General features: G+C 41.2%; 1 protein-coding gene across 1 annotated transcript in view; it reads right to left on the bottom strand.

The window, feature by feature from the left end:
• Positions 1-25,464, bottom strand: part of dhrsx (dehydrogenase/reductase (SDR family) X-linked) — a 443,758-nt gene that overhangs the window by 89,108 nt on the left and 329,186 nt on the right. Inside the window, exon 6 of the mRNA XM_028800889.2 lies at positions 19,004-19,211. Coding sequence (XP_028656722.1) covers positions 19,004-19,211 — 208 coding nt within the window. The remainder of the gene's footprint in view (positions 1-19,003; positions 19,212-25,464) is intronic.

Genomic DNA, 25,464 nt, shown 5'->3' with positions numbered 1-25,464 from the left:
TCAGAGCACTCTTGCAGGAGAAACACTTGCTTTGGCAGATGGAATTGACAATTCAATGTTTCTGGCAACTCTGTTCTCAGAATCATATAAAGGTTGTGCAGACAGATACATTTTGCCTATTACTTGTATCACTGACAACTACTTGTGAATGCCATCAAATCTACTGAGAATGGAGATCAGCTCTATAAAAGAATTCTTACACTCTGGTAGAATAGGCCAAATACTTTGGTCAGCTACAAAGGAGCAGTTGTCTGACTGTTTGACAAAAAAGGGTGCATCTGCCTTAAAGCTGCTGAAGGCTTTGAGTGACGGGATATGGCATTTAAAATAAAAGATTTACATGTTTATATTAAAAAAGGGGAGATTGTTATGTTTATAATTAAGGTAAACATACTAACCCCTTCTCTATTATCCCTGCAGACCAAACATGGGAAATTGTGCCTGATTCTGGCTACAAAGACATCACTTTCGATTCCAGCCACCCTGACATCACTTCTGGTTCAGGTCACAAAGATGTTGCTTCTGGTTCCAGCCACGATGACATCATTTCCAGTTCCCTGCCTTAAAACCCAGACCTCTTCCTATGTTTCCTCAATGGAGGACTCGAATCTGTACACATCAGCAACTAAGTTTGCCTTTTGCAACCAGGGTTCAAGTATACGGGTGGCTTAACCTAAACCTTCTTCTCTGTGTCGAGGCTATTTATTTCACAACAGCTCTGAAGCTGCTCCGTGGTGTTTTCCTCCCAACTGCTGCTGGTGGCTGCTCGATGATACTCCCTTAGCTGCATGCTGACACTCAGCTAAACAGTAAACCAATGGCAAAGACAGACAACTGCCCTTCGAAAAACTCCCTCAAACAGTATTTCAAAGGGAAACAAGCACACTCTTAACTTGTCCTCTGTGGGATCAACTGCAGATTTTCAAGCTTACTGTGTAACGTGCTTGCTGCACGAGATTTTGAATATTTAAAGCCAAGCAATGTCCATTTGCTCATTCTCCTGTCCTCTCTCCTCCAGACTGTGTCTGCCCCGCTGAAGTTGCTCGTCGAAGACGGCTTAGTGCTCTTTTAATCTGAAGAAGGGAGCTATAGCAGGATGAATGTCCGCATCACTGCTTGCAAACTGTACGCTTGTGTGCTAAAGAAAAACTTCTATTTTGAATAAATCCTTGAGACTGTTCCTGCCTACTCAGCAATAAAGTTATCCTTTCTTGGAAACCTGGTCTCATCTTCATGTCTCTTGTGCAACTCTGCGACCCAAGCTTGACAATATATATATATATAAGTGTCATTATTTATATTAACTGGCCTGATTTTTATGGTTGTCATAGTACTGCTAAATTGTTCTGTATCTCTTTTTCTGAAAAGAATCTGTTTTTTTTTTGTTTACATGTAGACAGTTACTTTGGTCATGTAGTTAGGATGCCTTCTGGGTGTCCGCTTGAGAAACATACAAGGCATGGCCTGCTGGTAAAATAATCAGGGTCATACTCAGGACCCATTCAAGGTAACGCATCTTTTGACTGGCCTGGGAATATCTATGAATTTCCCAAGAGGAACCGTAGGAAGTGGCTGAGACTAGGGTCGCTTAGGTCAGATTGCTGGCACCAGAACCCTCATCAGGATAAGTGGAATAGAACTGATGAACATAATGATGAACTAAGTGTACCTTAGATCATACGATATGAGAATTAAATTATGTATGTGCATAATAGAGCACTTGAAATGGCTTATATTTGATGAATATGCTAAAAAATTCCACCTTATTATATCTGCATTATCATTGACCCTTGAATGACAAGGGTATAAAATCCTCCTTTTTTAAGACAGGCTTTTAGAAATGGCACACTAGTTTTAATGAGTAAGAGGCTGCTCTGTCATTTGCCACCTTTGCGTGGGCATTCACAGCACCACAGAAAAGAGAATGAACCATAACTTTAAAAATATTTATTTAGATCGCTTTCTGAATAACAATTAACTTGGCAGACATCCTGGAATCCCAGCTGATATATAACACTTCTGAAAAATAAGAATGAAGTAAGGAAGAAAAGCACACAAATCTCAGGTGGGAATTACCTGGATTTTATGATGCCTACCTTTTAAGAACAGAACAAAATGTTGTTTCTCTATGACTTGAAAGCTGAGCAGCATCATGGGAAATGTTTAAATTAACACAAATTTGGCATTCAGAAACAGCATACTTGAACACAAGGCTACTCAAAACTGTAGCTGCAGCCTGAGTAGTCTGGATCAAAGGTAAATTGTCAGCCTTGTAGTCATGTCATGCAATTTGAGGCTGTATGTTCTGGACAGGAGGGTAATTAGTGGTTCCGAACTGTCAATTGATTGCTTCTTTTTGGAGCGTTATCTCAGATGGATGGAGGGTGGTGGGAGGAACACTTTGATGAACATCTAAACCTGATGCCACAACCTTCTTCAGAAGAGACAGCACTGAAATTACTGGTTTGGATTGGATCCATTAAAGTGACTGTGGTGAGTTTTATAGTGGCAAGGCCACTGTGATGTATGAGATTTAGACCAGGGGTTTTCAACCTTATTGATCAGTAGAAGAGTGAGAAAATCTTCATGGATAAGAGAGTTGGAAGATATAATAAAGTTATTTGCTCTGTCACTATTAGTCCAACTATTGGCTAAGTGGAATACATATCATAATATACTCTTTTTAAGTCTGATTTCTTAAAAAAAGCAGAGATTGTACCATCCAAGTTTACTAGAATTAGAGTGAAGACTTTCCCTTGGAGTTTCTAGCATCTGGATTGACTAACACTAGTTTGAATAACTGGGACGTTCAGAGGGTGGTTCCCCTGTGCAGATGTGAGTGTTAATATAATGTAAAAATCTTCCTACGGACCAGTGCCAGTCTGCGGAACAAGGAGGTTGGGGAAAACTTCAGCTTTTTAACTTTTTTGGTTAACCTACTTATTCTGTGTTGTTTAAAAGGTTGAGGACAATGCAATATGGATGGTCAGACCATCACAAAAAGTACCACATTTCAAAAAGGAGAATGTATGTTCTACTTGTACAGAGATCACATTTCTCAGCCTCTCTGAGAAAGCCTATGCTGGGGTAATGGAACTGCAACTCAAATCTGGAGGGAATAATGGGGATTTCTTTGCACATATACAGTGTGAAGGACAGCCGGGCCCCATGCCCGGCAGGGACGCCCCTGCTGCATCTGTTCCGGGGGAGCCACCATGGGCAGCTCAGTACCTCCCCCGGGACGCTTGGGTGCAGCCTCCCTGGTGGACGATGATTCCCCAACCCGGCGCAAGGCTCCATGGGAGATGGAGTCCTCTACAGCCTGGTTGGGGGCTTGGATGGCCGCCAGGGGGAGCTGCATGGACTTTCCAGCCCAGCTGGTCGACTTCTCAGCCCCACCTGGAAGGTCAATTCGGACCAGGTAATCAAGCACCTGGAACGCTTCCGGGTGGGGTATAAAAAAGGCCAGCCACCACCACTCGAGAGAGCCAGAGTCGGGAGGAGGAGGAGTGGTGGTGGTGCTGAGGTGGATAGAGAAAGGGAGAGAGAGAGAGAAATTGTGAGTGTATTTGGGACTGTTGGGCCTGTGGGACACGGGGAAGACGTGCCCCACGGCTGAAGAAATAATAAAGTGTGTTTTATTTAAGTACGTGCCTCTGCCTGAGTCTGTGCCGGGTCGGGCGCTATATAGCGCCTTTTACAACAGTCATATGAAAAGTTTGGGAACCTCTCTCAGCCTGCATAATAATTTACTCTCCTTTCAACAAAAAAGATAACACTGGTATGTCTTTCAATTCCTAGGAACATCTGAATACTGGGGTGTTTTCCGAACAAAGACTTTTAGTGAAGCAGTATTTAGTTGTATGAATTTAAATCAAATTTGAAAAACTGGCTGTGCACAAATTTGGGTCCCCTTGTAATTTTGCTGATTTGAATGCATGTCACTGCTCAATGCTGATTACTTTAAACACCACATTGGTTGGATGAGCTCATTAAGCCTTGAACTTCATAGACAGGTGTGTCCAATCATGAGATATAAAGGTATTTAAGGTGGTCAACTGCAAGTTGTGCTTCCCTTTGACTCTCCTCTGAAGAGTGACAGCATGGGATCCTCAAAGCAACTCTCAAAAGATCTGAAAACAAAGATTGTTCAGTCTCATGGTTTAGGGGAAGGCTACAAAAAGCGATCTCAGAAGGTTTAACCTGTCAGTTTCAACTGTAAGGAATGGAATGAGGAAATGGAAGGCCACAGGCACAGTTGCTGTTAAACCCAGCAAGTCTGGCAGGCCAAGAAAAACACAGGAGCGACATATGCACAGGATTGTGAGAATGGTTACAGACAACCCACAGATCACCTCCAAAGACCTGCAAGAACATCTTTCTGCAGATGTTGTATCTGTACATCGTTCTACAATTCAGCAAATTTTGCACAAAGAACATGATGAGAAAGAAGCCCTTTCTGCACTCACGCCACAAACAGAGTCGCTTGTTGTATGCCAATGCTCATTTAGACAAGCCAGATTCATTTCGGAACAAAGTGCTTTGGACTGATGAGACAAAAATTGAGTTATTTGGTCAGAACAAAGCGCTTGTATGGCGGAAGAAGAACACCACATTCCAAGAAAAACACCTGCTACCTACTGTCAAATTTGGTGGAGGGTCCATCATGCTGTGGGGCTGTGTGGTTAGTTCAGGGACTGGGGCCCTTGTTAAAGTCAAGGGTCAGATGAATTCAACCCAATATCAATAGTACTAGGGTGTTGCACCGTGTTAGCCATTATGAATGTAGAGAAAAGCCAAGCAAAATGACACCTTTTATTGGCTAACTAAAAAGATTACAATATGCAAGCTTTCGATGCAACTCAGGCCCCTTCTTCAGGCAAGATGTGAGTTGCCTTTTTAGTTAGCCAATAAAAGGTGTCATTTTGCTGAGCTTTTCTCTACACCCAATATCACCAAATTCTTCAGGATAATGTTCAAGCATCAGTCACAAAGTTGAAGTTACACAGGGGTTTGATATTCCAACAAGACAATGACTCAAAACAAATTTCTAAATCTACAAAGGCATTCATGCAGAGGGAGAAGTACAACGTTCTGGAATGGCCGTCACAGTCCCCTGACTTGAATATCATTGAAAATCTATGGGATGATTTGAAGCAGGCTGTCCATACTCGGCAGCCATCACATTTAACTGAACTGGAGAGATTTTGTATGGAAGAATGGTCAAAAATACCTCCATCTAGAATCCAGACACTCATCAAAGGCTATAGGAGGCATCTAGAGGCTGTTACATTTTCAAAAAGAGACTCAACTAAGTATTGATGTCATATCTCTGTTGGGTTGCTCAAATTTATGCACCTATCTCATATTTTTATGATGCATATTGCATTTTTTCTGTTAATCCAATAAACTTAATGTCACTGCTGAAATATTACTGTTTCCATAAGGAATGTCATATATTAAAAGGAAGTTGCTACTTTGAAAGCTCTGCCAAGTGGAAGTATTAACAGTATATGAGGTTTCTGGGATCCCTGCTATTCAGTCAGAGGTGGGATTCCTCCAAGTCCACTTAGACTGAATCTAGGACTCTTTCCAGGGTGTTCCTTATTCCCCTTTCCCAATTGTGATTTTCATGAATAAGATATCAAGCTACAGCCGAGGTCTGGAGAATATCCAGCTTAGTAGCATAAGGGCTGCATCTCTGCTGTTCACAAGATATTTTGCCATCTTGGTCTCTTCAGACTGTGATCTCAACAGCACATTGGGGACGGCACAACTGAGTGTGGTGAATTCTGAATAAGAGTGAACACCGACAAATCTGAGGCTAAAGATCCCTCCTGTTGGTAAAGGAGGCCATTTGCTCCAAGGAGAGGAGCTGAACAACCATAGGGCTTTGTGAGTGAAGAACAGATTGTGGAATCATCCAAGAAATCAGTGGGGCACTGGCTCTTTGAGAACGTGCATTGGTGTGTGTTGGTGAAGCAGGTGCTAAAGCCCTAGATGAAGATTTCAGTTGGCTAGTTAGTCTACATCACCATCCTCATTTACAGTGATAAGCTCTGGGTGTTGGCTGAAAGAATTAGATTGCAGGTACAAAACAGTGAGATGTGTTGCTGAGCTTGCTCTTCATTTTAATCCAGGATCAATGATGCTATTTAGAGTTCAAGGAGAACAGTCACATTTGTCTATAGTAAAAGGTACTCTTTACTGTGTAAAAAACAATCACGGTGTGAAATGTTGCAGCAGTTTTCATATAAATCACCAGAAAAAGAGTAGTCTAGTGACATCACTGGTGTAGTATGGCATCAGGGAAGAATTTGAAAAACCGAAGAGTTAATGCTGTCACCAGGCAACTGACGCTTTGGGTCACATGTTTTAGGAATGGCTCACATTGAGACCTTATTGGGATAAAATCTCCCCTCGTCATTTAGGTAGTTTTGGCTACACAACAACACTCTAACAGCACTTCTTGGAGGAACAGCCATTGGAACCACACACAAAGCAAAACAACATTTTGGAGATCATCTAAAACTGAAACTGCGCATTCCATACAATCCTCAAAACGTGTCAAATCTTTTAAAATTGAACAAATAAAATAAAAATGTGATCTTGTTCACAACTTACCCCGACACTCCTAGCTGAACTATGACTACATCCTGTGGCAGACGACCAGGGATCTTGCCCCACCGGGACACCTCGAGAAGGGAAGGGCCGGGAGTGGGGCCATATCTTCCCTTGTGCGCAAGAGGTCAGTACACTTGGATAGCATCCGGGCCATGGATACAGAGCTGGATGTAGAAAAAGTATTGTCGTTTGTACATAGTGTGACTAAAATGTATGCAGATCCCCTTAATTGAAAGCCTGCAATGTGCCCTTTAATCACATCTGAACTGTTTGATTTATAATTTTAAACTGTTGAGTAGACGGGTAAATCAAGGGAAAAATGCTTCTTTGTCCAAAACATTTTGCCTAGAAAGAAAGAAAGAAAGAAAGAAAGAAAGAAAGAAAGAAAGAAAGAAAGAAAGAAAGAAAGAAAGAAAGAAAGAAAGAAATTGATCGGATTTAAATGAGAAAAATGAAAAATGAAAGACAATGAATGACCTTAAGGAAACTGCTTTACTTCATCAGCTCTTTTATAATGGAAGCTCCACATAAGAGAAAATAAGCTTGGTGAAGTGTTTGGTGGCACATTATGTCTCTTTCTCTCAAGTGCACAGTCTCCACAAGTCGTTTATCTTCTGTGTATTTGTCTTTTAGTATTATAGTAGTAGCAGGGCCATATGATCAACATCATAGGGCCCAGAGGAAAAGTAGTGTGGTGCGGTTCTGATAGCAAAACAGAAACATACATAGGAATCAGAAACCTCCTGGGGCCCCCGGCTAGTGCCCATTGTGCCCATACGTTAAGATGACCTTGAGTATTAATATTGTCACATGTATATCCATCCATCCATTTTCTAACCCACTGAATCCGAACACAGGGTCACGGGGGTCTGCTGGAGCCAATCCCAGCCAACACAGGGCACAAGGCAGGGAACCAACCCTGGGCAGGGTGCCAACCCTCCGCAGGACACACACAAACACACCCACACACCAAGCACACACTAGGGCCAATTTAGAATCGCCAATCCACCTAACCTGCATGTCTTTGGACTGTGGGAGGAAACCGGAGCGCCCGGAGGAAACCCATGCAGACACGGGGAGAACATGCAAACTCCACGCAGGGAGGACCCGGGAAGCGAACCCAGGTCTCCTAACATGTATATCATTCAGTGAAATTCGCACAATCATCGGTCAATATTCATGTTCTTTCAGATGGCTCTGTTTTCAAGGCTATAGTTTTACTCCAGAAAATCTTAGAAAAGAGCAAAACATCAAAATACACATACAGTTAAATGGAACATCGAGTAAGCATTTCATCCTTATTTGAAAAAGGAGCCATTAGGCTGGGATTTTAGGTAAACATATATAACAAGCTTTGCATTTTAAACTGGGACATGCTATCATTCATTTACTCAACTTGAAGACCATCCATTCACTTTGTGAGCCTGCATATTCCAATTTTGGGGTCAGACAGATCTGCAGGCTACCCTGGCAGTAACAGGCACGCGTGACGAACCAACTTTGGATAGGGTGTCACTCCAAGGTTATGCTCACACACCCTCATATACCACCAGTTTCAATGTAGAAGTAACATTTCACCTAAAATGCCCACCTTCAGGGTGAGGGAAAGAAAGCCATGTAGATATGGGATGAATGTAAAATCCACATTCGCACTGTCTGGGCCAATATTCAAAAAACTCTGGAGCTCTGAGGCGGCAGCATTAGCTGCTATGTTGCCCATTCTATGAATTTACACAACAGTTACAAGCCAGCTTAAATAAACTGAGGATAGAGAGGGCCTGGAACACACTGTGGTAGAATCAAACAGAAGGCACTACCAGTCCGCATGAGGGAAACTTAGAGGCATTTACTAACATGCCACAAAGAGTGGGTGAAATCCTGGCATACTTCACATTGAATGGTTAAACCAGGAATTAACCCAGCATTGAGCCATCATGCAATAATTTCTCAGACTTGCATAATTCAATGCTAGTCTTCTGGAGTGGAAAATCATTATGGAACTGAAGGCACTATCTTAAAAGCAAACTGCAATCATTGCGATGAACTGTAAATGAACTCTCTGGACACAGAGCAGGTTTGAGAAATCCTGTGAAGAGCAATGCTGTGAGTGGCACAGTAAGAAGGTTTTCTGTTTTGTTTTCATTTAATATAATTTGTGTATTTTCTTTTTTATGTCATATATAGAATGATCATCCATCCATCCATCCAATATCCATCCATCCATTATCCAACCCGCTATATCCTAACTACAGCGTCACGGGGATCTGCTGGAGCCAATCCCAGCCAACACAGGGTGCAAGGCGGGAAACAAACACCGCAGCAGAATGATCAGGCAGCCCATAATTTAACTTTTAGCTGGAAGTAAAGAGAACTAAAGATTCAACACAGAAGATTATGTGTTTTTGTCAGGGGTCACTGTATTGGTGTATGCCACTCACTCAGGTGTTATGTTGACCCCCAAGTAATCTGTAAACAGAGGGTGGACTCAGCAGAGAGTGAGAGACATAAAGTAGGTATTTTTGAATAAGGGGCAAAAAGGTTATAAAGTTTATTAAAGTCAATAAATTAAACATGGGCACAAGAGGCTGAAATGAGCTTTCTCCGGAGGTTGGCAGGGGTCCCCATTAGAAACAGGGTGAGAAGCACAGACATCCGGGAGTGGCTTGGAGTAGAGCCGCTGACTCACCATATTGAGAGGAGCCAACTGAGGTGGCTCAGGCATCTGATATGGATGCCTCCCTGTCGAGATTTTATGGGCTGGACCAGCAGGGAGGACACCACAGGGAAGACCCAGGGTTCACCGGGAGGATTTTATCTCCCAGAAGGCCTGGGAATGCCTTGTGATCCCGCAGTATGAGTTGGCAAGTGTAGCTGGGGAAAGGGTCCTATAAGCCTCAATTTTAAGACTGTTGCCCCAGCAACCCAGTATTGGATAAGTGGTGGAAAATGAAATGAAATGAAAAGGATATGCTTTAAAATGTTCCAATCAGTTCAAAAGAATAAAATAGGAAAAATCCAGGAAAGAATTAGAAAAAGTTCAAATGAGTCAATTTTTAAAACAAACTCACCCTCTCCAGGAGAGTAAAACCTCCTTCACCACCACTGTTTTCACTGGCACCAGAAGTGGCAACCCACCATGAACATCATTAGGATTATGTCCATCCATCATTATCAAACATTATCAAAGGTATACTTCCTTCTCTACTCTAGTCGGCGAAGACTCCCACCTGGCACACCCATGGACCCAAGCTGCTCCAAGTGGCAGCATCGTCACCTCTTCTCTGTGTCAGCAGAGTCCCTCACCACATTGTACCATCAAAAGGTATTCCCAGAATCCGTTCCATTCACTGGCACTGGCTCTCCCTGGCCTGACCCACCTCACATCCTGTCTGTCGTATTCCCAATGGGGCTGTCAACATCCCACCTCACAACCTTTCTGATGTATTCCCAGTGGCCATTCGCTGCCAAACTCCCAGTCCCTCTCCTGCTCATCACATATTAAAGTCTGCAGAAAAAAAACAAAACTCCTCTTTCCTGATGATTTTCTGGTTCATGCTCTCCTTCACCTTGACCACCTTACATCTTTTTCATCACAGACTGTTCCCAATATCTGACCTCTTGCTATCCAATCCCCTAGAACTGACCTCCTCACTGCATTTACCGAAGCGGTTAAAAGCATTTCCACCTTCATTACCTCTACCATCCAATAATGAACTGCCACCTGCTCCCTTCCAATAGTGATTATTCAATTAAAACAAAGATATCTTTTAAAACATCTACAAGTAAGTTAAATGTCATATCACAGATCCCATGGTACACCTTGCCACAGCTTTGTGCAACCTTTAATGATAAAAGCTTTATAGTTTGTATGTTTGCTGCCCAGTAATAAAACTGAAAGTTAGGTAGAGCCATGCCGCCTTCTGCCTTAGGTCTTTTTAGGGTCGCCCTTTGGATACGTGGATGTTTTGAATTCTAAATAAATGAGGTTATAGTTGAATCTATTTGCTTAAAAAATGATCTATTGATGTATATCGGAATGTTATGAAATAAAAAGAGTAGCTTAGGAAGGATATTCATCTTAACAATGCTAATTCTACCAGCTAAACGGAGATGAAGCGTTGACCATCTATGCAAGTCTTGCTTCATTTTTTCCATACAGATGCCAAAATTTTGTTGATAAAGAGCTTTATATTTACTTGTGATGTTTACCCCTAGGTATTTAAACTGATCTGCGATGATAAAAGGGAAGGTGTCCAATCTAATATTGTGTGCTTGAGAATTCACTGGAAAGAGCACACTTTTATCCAATATGATTCTGAGACCAGAAATCTTTTGAAATTCTGTTAATGCTGTTAGGACTGCAGGCACAGTATTTTGTGGATCTGATATATACAGTACCATATCATCTGCATATAGAGAAACTTTCTGTTCCAGTCCTATTCTGATAATCCCCTTTATCTCATAGGCATTTCGACAGTGAATTGTGAGTGGCTCAATGGTGATTGCAAAAAGCAGTGGTGACAAGGGGCATCCTTGTCTGGTCTTGTAGTTTAAAGTAGTCTGAATTGATGTTGTTAATACAAACTGAAGCTTTTGGATTGTTATACAGTAATTTGATCCATGCACAAATTTTGGGGCCAAACCCAAATTTCTTCAATGTAGTGAAAAGGTAAGTTCCATTCAACCATGTCAAATGCTTTTTCTGCATCCAATGATAATAATATCTCCGGGGTGTTTGACTTTGTTGGTGAATATTTTACATTAAACAGGCGTCGAAGATTGGAAGCTAAGTGTCTGCCTTTAATAAATCCTGTTTGTTCTTGTGATATTACCACAGACAGCACTTTCTCCATCCTTCTTGCTAGGACTTTGGATTGTATCTTAACATCATTATTCAGAAGTGAAATTGGTCTGTACAATGCACATTGTAATAAGTCCTTATTTTGTTTAAGAAAGACAGTAATTAATGCTTGGCGAAAAGTTTGAAGTAGAATTTTATTTTCTCTAGCTTCTGTAAATGTTGCTAATAGAAGGGGAATGATAAAAGCTTTTAGGCAGAGCCGTCCATCTTCAGAGTTGGCAGCCGATGACCTATGTACAGTATAACATCACAAGGTCTGCAACCTCATGAGGCATAAAGATCAGCCTATATGAGAGAGGGAGAGAGACATCATGGAAAAAGACTCCATTCCATCAGAAAGACTCTATTCACCTGGACATAAAGACACCGTCCATGGCTCTGAGGGAATTCTGAATTTAAACGTTGGTCAACAAGACAACTTCTCCTCTAAAGCTGATGTTTCCTAGCCTGCTGATTTTGAGTTTTCCAATCTTCATGGAAAATACTGCTTAAAGTTTCCTTACTCTGAAGCAAAGGTGTAGCTTTACAAGTAGACTTTACTATTATTCACTATTCTCTTATCATTTATTTCGATTTGCCATTATTTTGTTCTTAAAAAATCTTTTTTTGCTTTACATTTCTGTACTTTTTCAGTATATCTTGAGTGACTGAAGTAGATTTTATGTTTCAGCCAGGGTCCTACCTGTGGCTGAAGTTCAAGGTCTTGTTTTTAGTTTATTCATTTTTTTTATGATAAATAAAATGTATTATTATTATTACTCTTATTATTATTATTGTAATGATCCAGCCACAGACTCAGAGGGTCATGGGGCTGGACAGCAGCTCAGCACTGTACTGGCAGAAGATGCAGTGTGATATGTTGATGAGACACATCGGTGGGAGGAGCAGGAGGGGCAGAAGTCAAGCATGTGTAGCGGAACGTGTGGCAATGAGATGTAAAAGAGTGGAATGCTTCAGGGCCATAACACTGCAGCTGAAGACGAACAGTGTTAAAACTAAAATGAGTCTGGTAGCGAGTAAAAAGTGCCAGAACAGTGGGAGTTTACCTGGGTAGTAATAAATAATAGTTCATCGGCTTCAAACCTCTGAAACGCATATGGGTGTTTACTTCCTCCCTGACTAACTGTGCTTATTACATTATTATTATCATTAATGTTACTTTTGTTAATTATTTGCATTATTCCTTGTCTGTGATTCTGTCTCTAAGCCTTTGTTATGTGGGTGGTTCCTCATCACCACCAGAGACTGTAAAGATCAGAATTTCCTACAGTTCTTGGGGATCCATTTGAATGCGCAAGGGAGTGGTGAGTGTTTATTGTGTCTTTACTTTGCCTAGTGTGATCATTGGATTTTTTACCTTCTGCTCTGTTTTTTTACTTTCGTATTTGGACTTTGTTAACCTTAGATTGCCTTTGCTGGCAACTCCATAATGCCATTTTGTGCTCCACGAAACTTCATGTTATTTAAGAACATTTTTGTATTAATAAATCTTTTATTTATAAAGATTCTACATTTCCCTCTATGCTAATAACAGGGTATTTCATGTGTTGTCGTCCAGTTGGATTACATGGATGTTAGCCGGCTGGGGAGAGGGGCTTGTCCCAACAGAGGACATCATGAAGGGAGTAATGTATCATTGGTTGATAAGTGGCTTTACCCAAGGTATATCAGCCTCCATGTGTCCAAGTTATTCTCAAAGACCAAGGTGTGCTAGTCTTTAGTGTCTAGGTTCATATTCTGAGAGATCGTGAAGGTGTGTCTACCTTTATGTGTCTAGGTTATTCTCAGGGACCAAGTCACATCAGTCTTTAGGTCTAGGTTCTAGTCAAGGACACCTGTGTGTTTTGTTCATGCTATAGCTACGAGCCCCTGTGTGGTGCACTGAGGAGTGACAAGCGGTGTAGGCACCACTCATAATCAGGGCTTATATGGATAGAGGTTATGAGTGTGTGTATGTGTCTTTCTGTGTGTATCATAAGCTTAGGGTATTAGAGTAGACCAACCCCATGATATAAACACAAAAGCCAAAAATGAGTTTGCATATGGTGATTATTGGTTTGGAGAAGGCTTATGATGGAGTGCCATGTCAAGAGGTCTGGAGGTGCATGAGAGTGAAAGGAGGACCACAGATGTATGAAAGGATTACCTAGGATATGTGTGAGGGAGTGAGGATGCAGGTTAAGAGCAATGTTGGGATAAAAGACAGGATCCCAGTTAGAGAAGGTCTGCAGAGAAATCTTCATTAAGCCCCTGCCTCTTTGATCTGGTTATGGATGTGTTGAATCATAGGATAGAAGACCAATGCCCCTGCTGCCGGCTTTTTGCTGATGGCATTATGTTGTGTAGCACCAGAAAAGAGGAAGTGGAGAAGAAGTTGGAAGAATGGAGAAGAGCAGTGGAAGATAGAGGGTTGAAAATAAATAGGAAAAAGACAGAATATATGAAATATAATCAGGATTCAAAAGTTAGCCTGCAGGGGGAGGTTTTGAAAAGAGTGGTTAATATTTAAATATGTAGGATCAGTGTTAGCCAAAGATAGAAAATTTGATGAAGAGATAACCCATAGAGCGTAATGTGTTGATGGAACAATTGGAAGATGGTATCAGGAGTATTGTGTGATTAAAAAAATTAAGGCGAAGGTTACAGGTAAGGCTTTAAGAACAGTGGTAAGACCAGCAATGATGTATGGAGCTGAAACATGGGCAGTAAAGGGAGCACAGGAGAAGAAGTTAGACGAGGAAGAAATGAGAGTGTTGTGATGGAGGTGTGGAGTTACAAAAAAGCATAGAATAAGAATTGAGACAATCACAGGTACAACAAAAGTGGCAGAGATATCGAAGAAAGTACAGGAAAGTGGGTTGAAGTGGCATGGACATGTGATGAGGAGAGACAATGAATGTGTGGACAAAAGAGAAGAGAAAGTGAGGGATAAAGTAAAAGAAGATCTGAAGGGAGAGGGTCAGTTTGGGGAAGAAGTGCAGGACCAAGCTGTTAGTAGAAGGTTGATCAAGAATATTAACTCCACATAGAAGTGGGAAAAATGAAGAGGAAGTGGAAGAATAAATAAAAACTGCAATTTCTTCATTGGAAGATGAGACCATCAATACATACTGTAACTCTAACAAAAGGAAAAAAGATAAGTGAGAACTACTGTCATTTTGAACTGAACAATAAGAGCTAACTTTCCTCTCACGACAACTGTGCACGTCAGTTAAACAAGACTTGAAATTTATTAACTGTAATGCCTTTGGCTTTAGTTCTGTGTTTACTTTATTTGCTACTGCATAAATAAGTAGGCTCTGGAATATCAATAAATAAAAATGCCTCTCTCTGATGCTGATTTGGTACCAATTCACTGCCTTAGCTGTTACACAACCCAGAAGATCACAGATGATATCTGACGGGAAAAACTCGAGAGGCAGCTAGCTTCTTGCCTGAAAACACAGACTGACAGCACAGTGGCTGCTGGAGATAAATATTCGCCAGACTTATCTAGCAGCACACAAATCCAAGAGCCTGTTGTGCGGAGGTGATTGACAGTACACCACTTCTTCTTTCCAATAATAATAAAAAAAACATTTAATAAGTTAACTGTAGGCAGAAACCAAGATCTTCTTATATAAGTCTTGAAATGAAGGACGTGACACTGATAACTTGCTCATTTACTTTAGATCTGGAGTCTGCAAAGGAAAAGCGGCAGCAAAAAATGAACCCAATTCAATAATTAGAAAACTGCTCTCATGAAGAATCACATCACATTCTCATGGCTCCTTAATCCAATTCAAGGTTGCCACATGCCGCGGTCTGTCTCATCAGCAAGAGGTGCATGACAGGAAACAAATGTGAATGGGGCACCAGTCCATCACAGGGTCATCCGATGCACGCATGTGGTCACAGTCACAAAGGGACAATTTAGATTTTAAGATAATATGCGGGTAGGAAATCTAGCATGGCAAGAAGAAAACCCCCAGAAACTGTGCAAACTACACATGGTGAACGATTAGGCATGGAATGTAAAATGGGAAGACAGCAGTGTTAACTGATATGTTACTGCACTGACCAGAAGGATTAATTAATATGATACATAGGAAAATTACATATACAGTATATATTACAAACTAATCCATTGTGGTAACTACACAATTTCCATAATGCAAAACCACAATTACCATTAATGTAAATGAAAAGAAAAAAAAATTAAGCTTTTCTTGATCTCAAAAAATGACCTCCATTTTCACTTAGATAACATCAGAATACTTGACAATTGGGGCGGCACGGTGGCGCAGTGGGTAGCGCTGCTGCCTCACAGTTGGGAGACGTGGGGACCTGGGTTCGCTTCCCGGGTCCTCCCTGCGTTGAGTTTGCATGTTCTCCCCGTGTCTGCGTGGGTTTCCTCCGGGCGCTCCGGTTTCCTCCCACAGTCCAAAGACATGCAGGTTAGGTGGGTTGGCGATTCTAAATTGGCCCTAGTGTGTGCTTGGTGTGTGGGTGTGTTTGTGTGTGTCCTGCGGTGGGTTGGCACCCTGCCCAGGATTGGTTCCTGCCATGTGCCCTGTGTTGGCTGGGATTGGCTCCAGCACACCCCCGTGACCCTGTGTTCGGATTCAGCAGGTTGGAAAATGGATGGATGGATACTTGACAATTGACAGCATTAGTTTAATAATAACATTAGTCATCAAAACAAACCCTAATAAGACATTGCCCCTTCATTAACCACCATTTAATAAAGCTGTTTACCCACACTTCATCATTTCACATTTTTTTAATTCAGTATAGCAAAGATAATTTGAGAAGACAACTGAGGAACATACATGATAAGATGACTGAACACATCAGCTGTGAGAATGAATGACTGTGATTGTAAATCACCTACATCCAGGCCTGCCCCAAAAATCCGCCCTGCTTCATTCCGCAGGCTGCAGTCAGATGTACTTAGAATGAATGTGAAGAAAATTGTACCAGACACCACCTTCGTCAGTCAGTCAGTCAGTCATTGTCCAACATGCTATATCCTAACACATTGTCACGGGGGTCTGCTAGAGCCAATCCCGGCCAGTGCAGGGCACAAGGTAGGAACAAATCCCAGGCAGGGCGTGCCCTAAACGCTTCCTATACAATCACAATGCGCATCGTACATGGGGCAAATTTTTTTCGCGATTTTCTTTGTAAAAATTAGGGTGCGCGTCTTACACAAGGGCGTGTGGTACACAAGTAGATACGGTATATATATATATACATTGTGGCACCCAGCCGGGACGCCCAGGAGGACAGGAGGAGGGCTTGCGCCTCCTCCAGACCACGAGGGGGCAATCGCCCTGGTTGCATTGGGGGTCACGGGTATGGAGCTTTGAAGCTCAACCCTGTAGGGGCCCGTGGTCACCGCCAGGGGGCTCCCCGATGCCTTGGCAGCCCTGGGAAGAGAAGCAGGGACACCCGGAGTGCTTCCTGGGATGCAGCCGGCACTTCCGCCACACTGGGGTGTGTCGGTGGAAGATTGCCGAGAATCACCTGGAGCACATCATCCGGGTGCTTATAAAAGGGGCCACCTCCTGTCATTCAGGGCTGGAGTTGGGTGAGGAGAATGATGAGGTCTCTGGAGGAGGCAAGGAGGCGGCCTGAAGAGATAAGGCATTGTGTTGGCCAGGACTTTGGGGGTTTGTGGTGCACTTTTTATAACTGTAAATAATGTATAATAAACGTGTTGTGGGTGACTTGAACGTATCTGCCTGTCTGTGTCGCCCCCTGCTCGCCAATCCCCCCGGCCGGTGCTACATGTCAGCCACTTTGTGTCTCTGCTGCTTGCGTTGTGAAGAGGGGGGCTGAACGCACCCCAAGGAGATGCGGTCGCTCCTCCGAAACCCCCTCTTAAACGGTGATACAATGGGAACAAAGACAGTTTTTTTTTTTTAACCTCCTCTTTGCTCGATCAGCTGCTGGCCTGCTGCACCACGTGATCTGCATCTTTTAGAGTACTTTCAACATTTAAAAGCCTGTACAGCAGCTGTCCTACTTTTTGTCTTTTATTTCTGGCCCCGGGCGTAGTTAAATCTCTTGTCACAAAGTCTCATCGCAGAACATGAGTTCTTGATATATTTTAGTTTATAATTTAAAAACGGAATAAGAATCTGAAAATCTAACAACATCACCTTAAAGTTCGATAAACTCTGAAAAGAATGATACCAAACATATATATGTAGGTTTTAAAATAAGCCCAATTTAAAGTGTGACATAAAAACATCACATAAAATCGTTACACAAAATCATTGCAATTTTAGGCTTAGGATTTTATATATATATATATATATATATATATATATATATATATATATATATATATATATATATATAGTATATATGGTGAAATTTGGCAACAACCAAGCAAAAAAGGAAGCGAGGACCAAAGGCAAGCAAATTTAAGTCATGGGAAGTGAATGCCACAAGAAGGCATTAATCCACACAGGAGCCACAATGGCTTCATCATTTTTATGACTGGGGTTTTTCTTGATTTACCTAAGGACTCTTGCCAAATAAACTGTCATAAAGATCAGAAGCTAACTCAGCAAACTGTTCTCTGAATCAATAATTTCGAGTTTGGAAAAGTTTGATCCAAGATTCTGTACTCAAAAAGAGACAGTGAGAATTTTTCAAATCAAAAGAACACATAACCTTCTGGCACAAAAGAGGAGACAGGTCAGCAGTCAGTTTTAAATGTTCTCCTTGTCACCACCGGGTGACAGACGTGTTATGTGGTGAGCCTGTGAACTTGTAGTTGCACTGGCGGCGGACAACCAATCCCTGCCTGCGTTAACAGAGTTTCAGCATGCAGCACAGTTTGGGGGTTGTCAGGATCTCAGAAATCTCACTATATATAGTGAAAATGCAGGCAATGGTCAAAACCAGGAATATCTAGTGAGAAAATCTGATATCGAAACCAAGATGGCAAAACAAAGTGCATAGTGAAAAAGGCAATAAATAAAGTCAAACATTTTTTGGAACTAATCAAACTAGGATGTCCTTTCCAACTATAATGAGAATTTTAGGTTGTGTCTCTGACCCACCAAGGTGTAATATAATTTCATTTTATAATGAAAACCTGGTGACATCATGTGCCATGATGCCAGCTGTCGCATAGCAGCAACAGGTCTTGCTAATGAAAACAACATGATTGTGTCCAGGAACAATGGGACCACAACACTGAGGCCAAAACATAAACATAAAATATTTCAACATTATTACAGATACAAATAAAAGCATGACAATAAAAAGTCCTGAATAATCTCCAGATTATAATGTTAGTTTTAACACACGACAGCACATGTCAAAACTCTGAATCAACAGCCTCTGTTATTGCAGCCTCGCATAATATAGACAGACGAGGAAGAAGTGGCGTATACAGCTCTGTCTGTACATATATCTTCACAGACTGAGCAGTGAATTACTGTACATGTAAGAGCGGGTGGATCAAATAAACTGTCTAACTGGCATAAAATGCATCAAAGAAAGAACCTGAAACAGTACCCTAAAGAGGAACCAGGCCACAATCCACTTGCAGAGCTTGGCTGGCCAGGAGATATGTTGGTAAAGGTCAGTGTTCACCACCCCGGGGTCCACCACATTTGCTGTCACATGGCTCCCATCAGTCAGAAGCTGTTGTTGCAGATGATAAGTAAACATGACAAGAGCAAGCTTGCTTTGGGCATACGCTCCATAGGGAGAATAACAGCAACTGGAAGAGAAAAAAAAAGGGAATAATTTAGAATTCAGGCCTGTAATATGAAATCTTTTTAAAAAAACAAACAAATTAAGAAAGAATATCTTTTGTTATGTCTTGTTCTTTCATATACTGTCTTTTTTTACAGTATGTCCCCAATGTAGAATGTAGCAGTAGAGGAGGGCTTAACTGGGTAACATTTTAGGACAGACACTTTCTTTAGTGGTCTACTGGCCAGTTAATAAGTAACCGGACCTTAACAGATGATACTCTGTGTGTGGACTTAATAAGATTTGCAAAGCACCAATCACAGTTTAGAATAAAGGCTACTTTCAGTGTGTCTGCTAGTTGCTGTTACGACACACACAAATCTAAGGGTATTTGCGGACTGTTCAGTACTAAATCATGGTGAGAAAAGAAAGCCAGGTCAGAGCCAAAGAGACAGAGGATAAGGCAACCAAAACTGGAATCTGAGTAAAAGATGAAAAAAATGAAATCTAATGCTAGGACTCACCTGTCATATAAGCTAGCTACATTATAAATTGAAGAGCAAGAGTTTAATCCACAACATGTAAAGTGATTAGCACCATATTTATACCGTGAAGTACGGTCACGTGACACATACTCCATGTCACACATAAACAAAGAAATGGAACGGTAACAAAATAAAACTTTTTAATTTACATGAAAATAATAAACAAACTTCAAAAAGGAATCTACTATCTTTATATATAATACGGTACTGAGGCTGTCTGTTTGTCTGTCCAGGATTTTAAATCACCTGTAGCTCGCAAACCATTGGAACTATTGACCTGAAATTTGGTACACATATACTACGTGACGTCTGCTGTCCACTTTCTGGGTGATGATTGACCTCCAAAGTTATTCCTCTTTTTATTTTATTGTAGAATCAACTCTCGGCAGTGGCCATGTGGTGCATGCGTACAGGCGCCGTTCTCATTCCCTACCACCTTCACCATCACTTCCCCTACCTCTTCATACCTTAAATCATTATTGAGTCAGATTGAAGACTTAAGTGCCAGCTTAAGTGAAAAATTAAAGAAAACATACTAAGCAACTGCAACACAAACACTGACTTAATCAGTTTTAATGTGAAAAGATACTAACGAAAGAAGCGGGCCGCTAGGGTGGAGAAAAGAAGAGCTGCTCAGGAAGCAAGGGCATCAACCTCTGAGCAAATGAATGCTAAACGTACAGAGAAAGAAAGAGGAGGAAAACTAGGAATGCTCAAGTCGAGTGTATTCACTGCACGTTGTCGTGCAGTGCGCCATTACTGGTGGTAAAATAATGTAATGTGTGTTCTTCCAGATGGACTTGAATTGGAGAAGGACAAGCAAACGGTGATTGCATTCACTACACTTTTGGCACGCAGACTTATTTTGTTAAATTGGAAGAATCCTAACTCTCCTCTTATAAGTCAGTGGGAAACCGATGTTTTATATTATTTGAAATTGGAAAAAATCTAATTTTCAGTTAGAGGATCGGTACAAAATTTTTTCAAAACATGGCAGGATTTAATCAATATTATTTTAGAATAAGAGAAATAACTATTATCGCATTTAACTCCCTTCTCCATCTCTTATTTACATAGATATTTACTTCTCCCTTTCTTTTGTTTAATGTTGCCTTATTAAAAAGCCTTAAGCAATTTCCCTTTAGCTAAGCTCTCCTTCTCAGGGGTGGGGTTTGATTAGTCTTCAAATTTGTTGGGTTATAAATTGATCTGTTTGTATGGAATGATTACAATGAAAATCAATAAAATAAAAATATTAAAAAAAAAAAAAAAAAAAAATGTAATGTGAGCCAAAATACACACACAAAATGAGGTTGTTACTACAGTTGCTTAATGCTACTTAACAAGAACTTAACAAAGGCTCTATTTGCCAGAAAATAATCCAAAAAGAACAATCAGCACTAATGCACGGGATGTTCCAATCACAGATAATGAGACGGTCAACTTGCTGAACTTTATATGGTAGCATTGAAGACGTCATCCGCCAAACAGCCCTGGAGAATTCTGGGAATGCTACTATGGAAACAGACAACACAAAGTCAGAAAATGGCAACTCCCAGAGAAAAACCAAAACATCAGGATGTTTTAATATAAGAAATGAATGCTAAAATTAGATTCCTTGGGTTTGAAAAACCCAGAAAAGAAACATAGATGAACACAAATACTTCAGGAAGAAGCAGAAAAAAGTATTGAAGTATGAAGTAGTTGTGTTTTATTTTTCTTAATAAGGCCAGAAATTTAAAGTTACGCTCTACCCCTGAAGGACATTTGTGGGCATTCTTAAATTTCTGAACTTTAAAAGCCTGAGAGTTTGGGTCTAAGCTGCCTGGGGTGAGGCCTGTTTCTGAGGCCCAGACTTAGTGAAGTTCTGGTTTGGCTTAAGTTTATTTTCAGACTGCTAACACTTTTTGCTCTTTTGGTGTTGCTAAATGTAACTCTTGCAATCCAAAAGAGTGGTTTCAAAATACATTTCATTCAGCACTATATAATGAATTAATTTGATGGAAGCAGTTAATGAAACAGAAAACAGAAACATTACTGAGGCCATTTTACAATGTGACGCTTGAGACATTTGATCACCGTGCCTCTTATATCAAAGAAATAATAATAATAATAATAATAATAATACATTTTATTTATACAAGGTGCCTTTCTAAGCACTCAAGTACACCAAACAAAGAATAAATAAAAAAGCACATTACAAACAAAACTTAAAACATCAGAAAATACAGAAAATATAAAAATTAAAACCAAACAAAGCCACTGTAATCATAAAGAAAAAGCCATCTTAAACAGATGGGTTTTAAGTTTACATTTGAAAGTTGAAAATGATTCGATATTTCTAAGCTCAGTAGGTAGTGAGTTACAGAGCTTGGGACCAGAACGGCTGAATGCTCTGCTCCCCATGGTGGTTAGATGGGCGAGAGGGAAGGTGGATGGAGGAAGAGGACCTAAGGTTACGGGAGGGAATGGCAACATGAAGAAGGTTGGACAGATATGGAGGGGGTGAGGTTATCAATGGCCTTAAATGTTAACAGCAGAATTTTAAAATCAATTTGAAACTTAATCGGGAGCCAATGAAGCTGCTGCAAGACCGGAGTAATATGGTGAATAGACAGGGTTCGAGTAATGATGCGAGCTGCAGAATTCTGGACTAGCTGAAGCTTATGGAGAGATTTATTAGAGAGACCAAAGAGGAGCGAATTGCAATAGTCCACACGAGAAGTAACAAGACTGTGAACAAGAATGGGGAGTGAGGAAGGGGCGGATGCGATAAATATTACGTAGGTGGAAGTAAGCAGACCGGGTGATGTTATTAATGTGACATTGGAAAGATAAAGTACTATCAAGGATGACAAAATCACTTTTGGTTCACGTGTTTTGTTAACAGCTGAGGGGTACTATTATCATGCCATCTTCAAAAAGGCAAGTGCGCTTGACTGAAGAAGCATTTATTTAATACTTTTCTGGATTAGAGTTCAACAATCATAAGAGACCCTATGCCTGTCTGTGCCACGGATTTACAGTTATATGTCACAACAAATGACCTGTGAATCATCTCCCCTCTAGTTACACTGACAGTCACTGAACATGACATTAACAAAACATTTACTCCTCAATGAACAGCGTGTCATGAACCTTGACAAGAAAATGCATTAATTAGTCAAGGAATATATTATTTGTTGAATTATCACCATCCTGAGGGTTTTAAATGCTCTATTCAGAAATTACAAATTTCAGCCTATGCTAACTGTGCTATTTAGTATGCTGCTGGAAGAACAGAAAGTCTGAAAATGTTACATTTACAGTATGTTACAACATTTAAGTCAACAATTCATGAGGAGATGGAGACTATCCAAGCATCAAGAGACATAAGGCAGGATACATACAAACTTATACTCTAGATACACTGCATCGACGACACATTCGTCATATTAAAAAGTAACCAGCTGAGTGAATTCTACAGCCACATCAACTCAGTATTCCCCACAATCCAGTTCATGATAGAAAAAGAAATGCATTGATACATAGGTTTCTTTTGAAATTTCTATTGAATGAGGTAACCACACCGGTTTAATTATGAGTGTTTATCATAAGGATTCCAATACTAAAAAATATACACTTTTCCAGTAACGACCTTTCATCACATAAACGGTTACATAGGAGATGCCCCAGTCCTCAGCAAACAGTAGACTCCAACTTGGTCCTCCACCGCACTTACCACACCCTCCCTTATCCTTGTGGCATTTTAGAAAGTAGAGCATGCGTCCTGTTCAGATCTGCCATCAAGACAGAGCACAAACCAGCAGAAACATTACAGTCCGTCCTTTTCAATGCCAAAACCAAATGTCATCCACAGAGACAAGAAACACAGTTTACAGCATTCCATGCAGTATACGTGGAACAAACATCTAAAAGACTCGTAAACATCTAAAAGACACATGTACAAGAATAGCACGGTGCCATCCCACGTTTAACTGGGACACTGTGAAAGTAAAATTCAGGGCCAACAGTAAGAGTGCCAGAAAGCTGGCTGAATCATGGCTATCAAATGAAAATGCCATTAACAGACACTTGGACTAGAACCCAACATATATACATACATACATACATACATACAGACACAGACAGACAGAGTGTGGACCACCAGTGGCTGCACTGCCACCCAAACCTGACACAGACAGGCGGGGGACACAAGTTCAAGCCCACACATTTTTCTTTTTTCTTTTTCCCTTGTGGGAAACGCCTCCCTCCGTTTCCCACAAGTACAGCACAGCTCAGCACAACAAAAGCACACAACACTCTTCTTCTCTTTGCCTTCTCTCTCTTCCATTCCTCCTGACAAGCTTTGTTTTCTGCCACTCAATTCTTGGTTCCCGGAGTAGTGGCTGCTGGCTCCTTTTATAAGGTACCCGGAAGTGCTCCAGGTTCTTGTTGTTCCATTTCCAGGTGTGGTGGAAGACATGGGCTCAGCTGCAGCACTTCCTGGCGGCGCCCACAAAACCCAACAGGGCTGTATCACACTCCAAGCCCCATAGAGCCCTGTGGGAGTCCAAGGCACTGCTGCAACCCTGCCACCTAGCGCTCCAGGGGAGGTAATGCTCTGGATACGCTCCCTTCCCCAGTCCTTACAGCATGGAGGCGTCCCGGCCAAGCAAGGGCCCCAGCCGTCAACTACAACAGATAGATAGATAGTCGTGGATTCAGAAAGTATTGAGATCCTTTTGTAGTGGTACTACTAGAAGTTAAAACTGCATCTTCCAGCAGTCCCTGAAGTGGCTCTGATTGGTCTTCTGTCGAGGGTGCAGGGGCTGTTGGGGTCAAAGGAGGTCAGCAAGGATTTTAAAAAGGAGCCAGTGACCAAAAGTAGGAGGGGTGTATTTTGTAATCTGCGTTATAAGTTCCTGTCTGTCTGCCTTCTGTTGGGTTACCTGTACTTAATCGTTTTGTCTTGGATTGTTTCGTTGTTGAGGTCTGGATTGTCTGCCTGTGTACATGAGGACTGTAAGTGGATTCATGGCCATCCTACAAGGAAAGGAGCACTTCTGAACCCGTCCACCCGTCTTCACCATTTCAGGAACTACCGGTAGGACTGTCTTTACATTTCCATTCAACGTGCAGATCTCTCATTTCATCCGTTGCATTTTTTCATGGATTTTGCTGTGCGTGTTTTGTTTGTGCTTTGTGTATTTAATGTAATATTGCCGTAAGGGGAACAGGGGTGGTATTGTTGTTTTCATTGCATTCTTTATTTGCTGTTTGGTTACCGGTTTGCTTTGTTTTTGTCTTTGTGAGTGCGTGCGGTTCGGGCCAAGGCTGGGTGCGTCCCTGGAATCTCCACCATAAAAATAAATAAATCACCGTCTTCTTGACGGTGTGAATCTTAGCGGTACCGGACTGCTACACTTTCACTTTCTGCAAACTTTAATATGCTATACATTTAATTTTAAATGGATATATTTGCCATTTTTGTAAATCAATCTACAATTATTAACAGATAATCACAAAGCAAAAACCTGTTATCAAAAATGTTTTCAAATTTATTACAAATCAAAACTGACACCTCTCATTCTTTTAGCATTCAGATGCTTAATTCAGTGCTTTCTAGAAGCCCCTTTAGCAGCAAATCCAACTTCAAGTCTTTTTGGGTAAGTCTCTAGAAGCTTTGCACACATGAATTTGAACAGTTTATCCCATTTTTCCTAGTAAGCTCCATTAGAGTGGACGAGAGGC

Source organism: Erpetoichthys calabaricus, chromosome 4, assembly GCF_900747795.2.
Source record: "Erpetoichthys calabaricus chromosome 4, fErpCal1.3, whole genome shotgun sequence".
Lineage (NCBI taxonomy): Eukaryota > Metazoa > Chordata > Cladistia > Polypteriformes > Polypteridae > Erpetoichthys > Erpetoichthys calabaricus.
The sequence above is the reverse complement of the archived record's forward strand: the minus strand, read 5'-3'. Positions and strand labels throughout refer to the sequence as shown.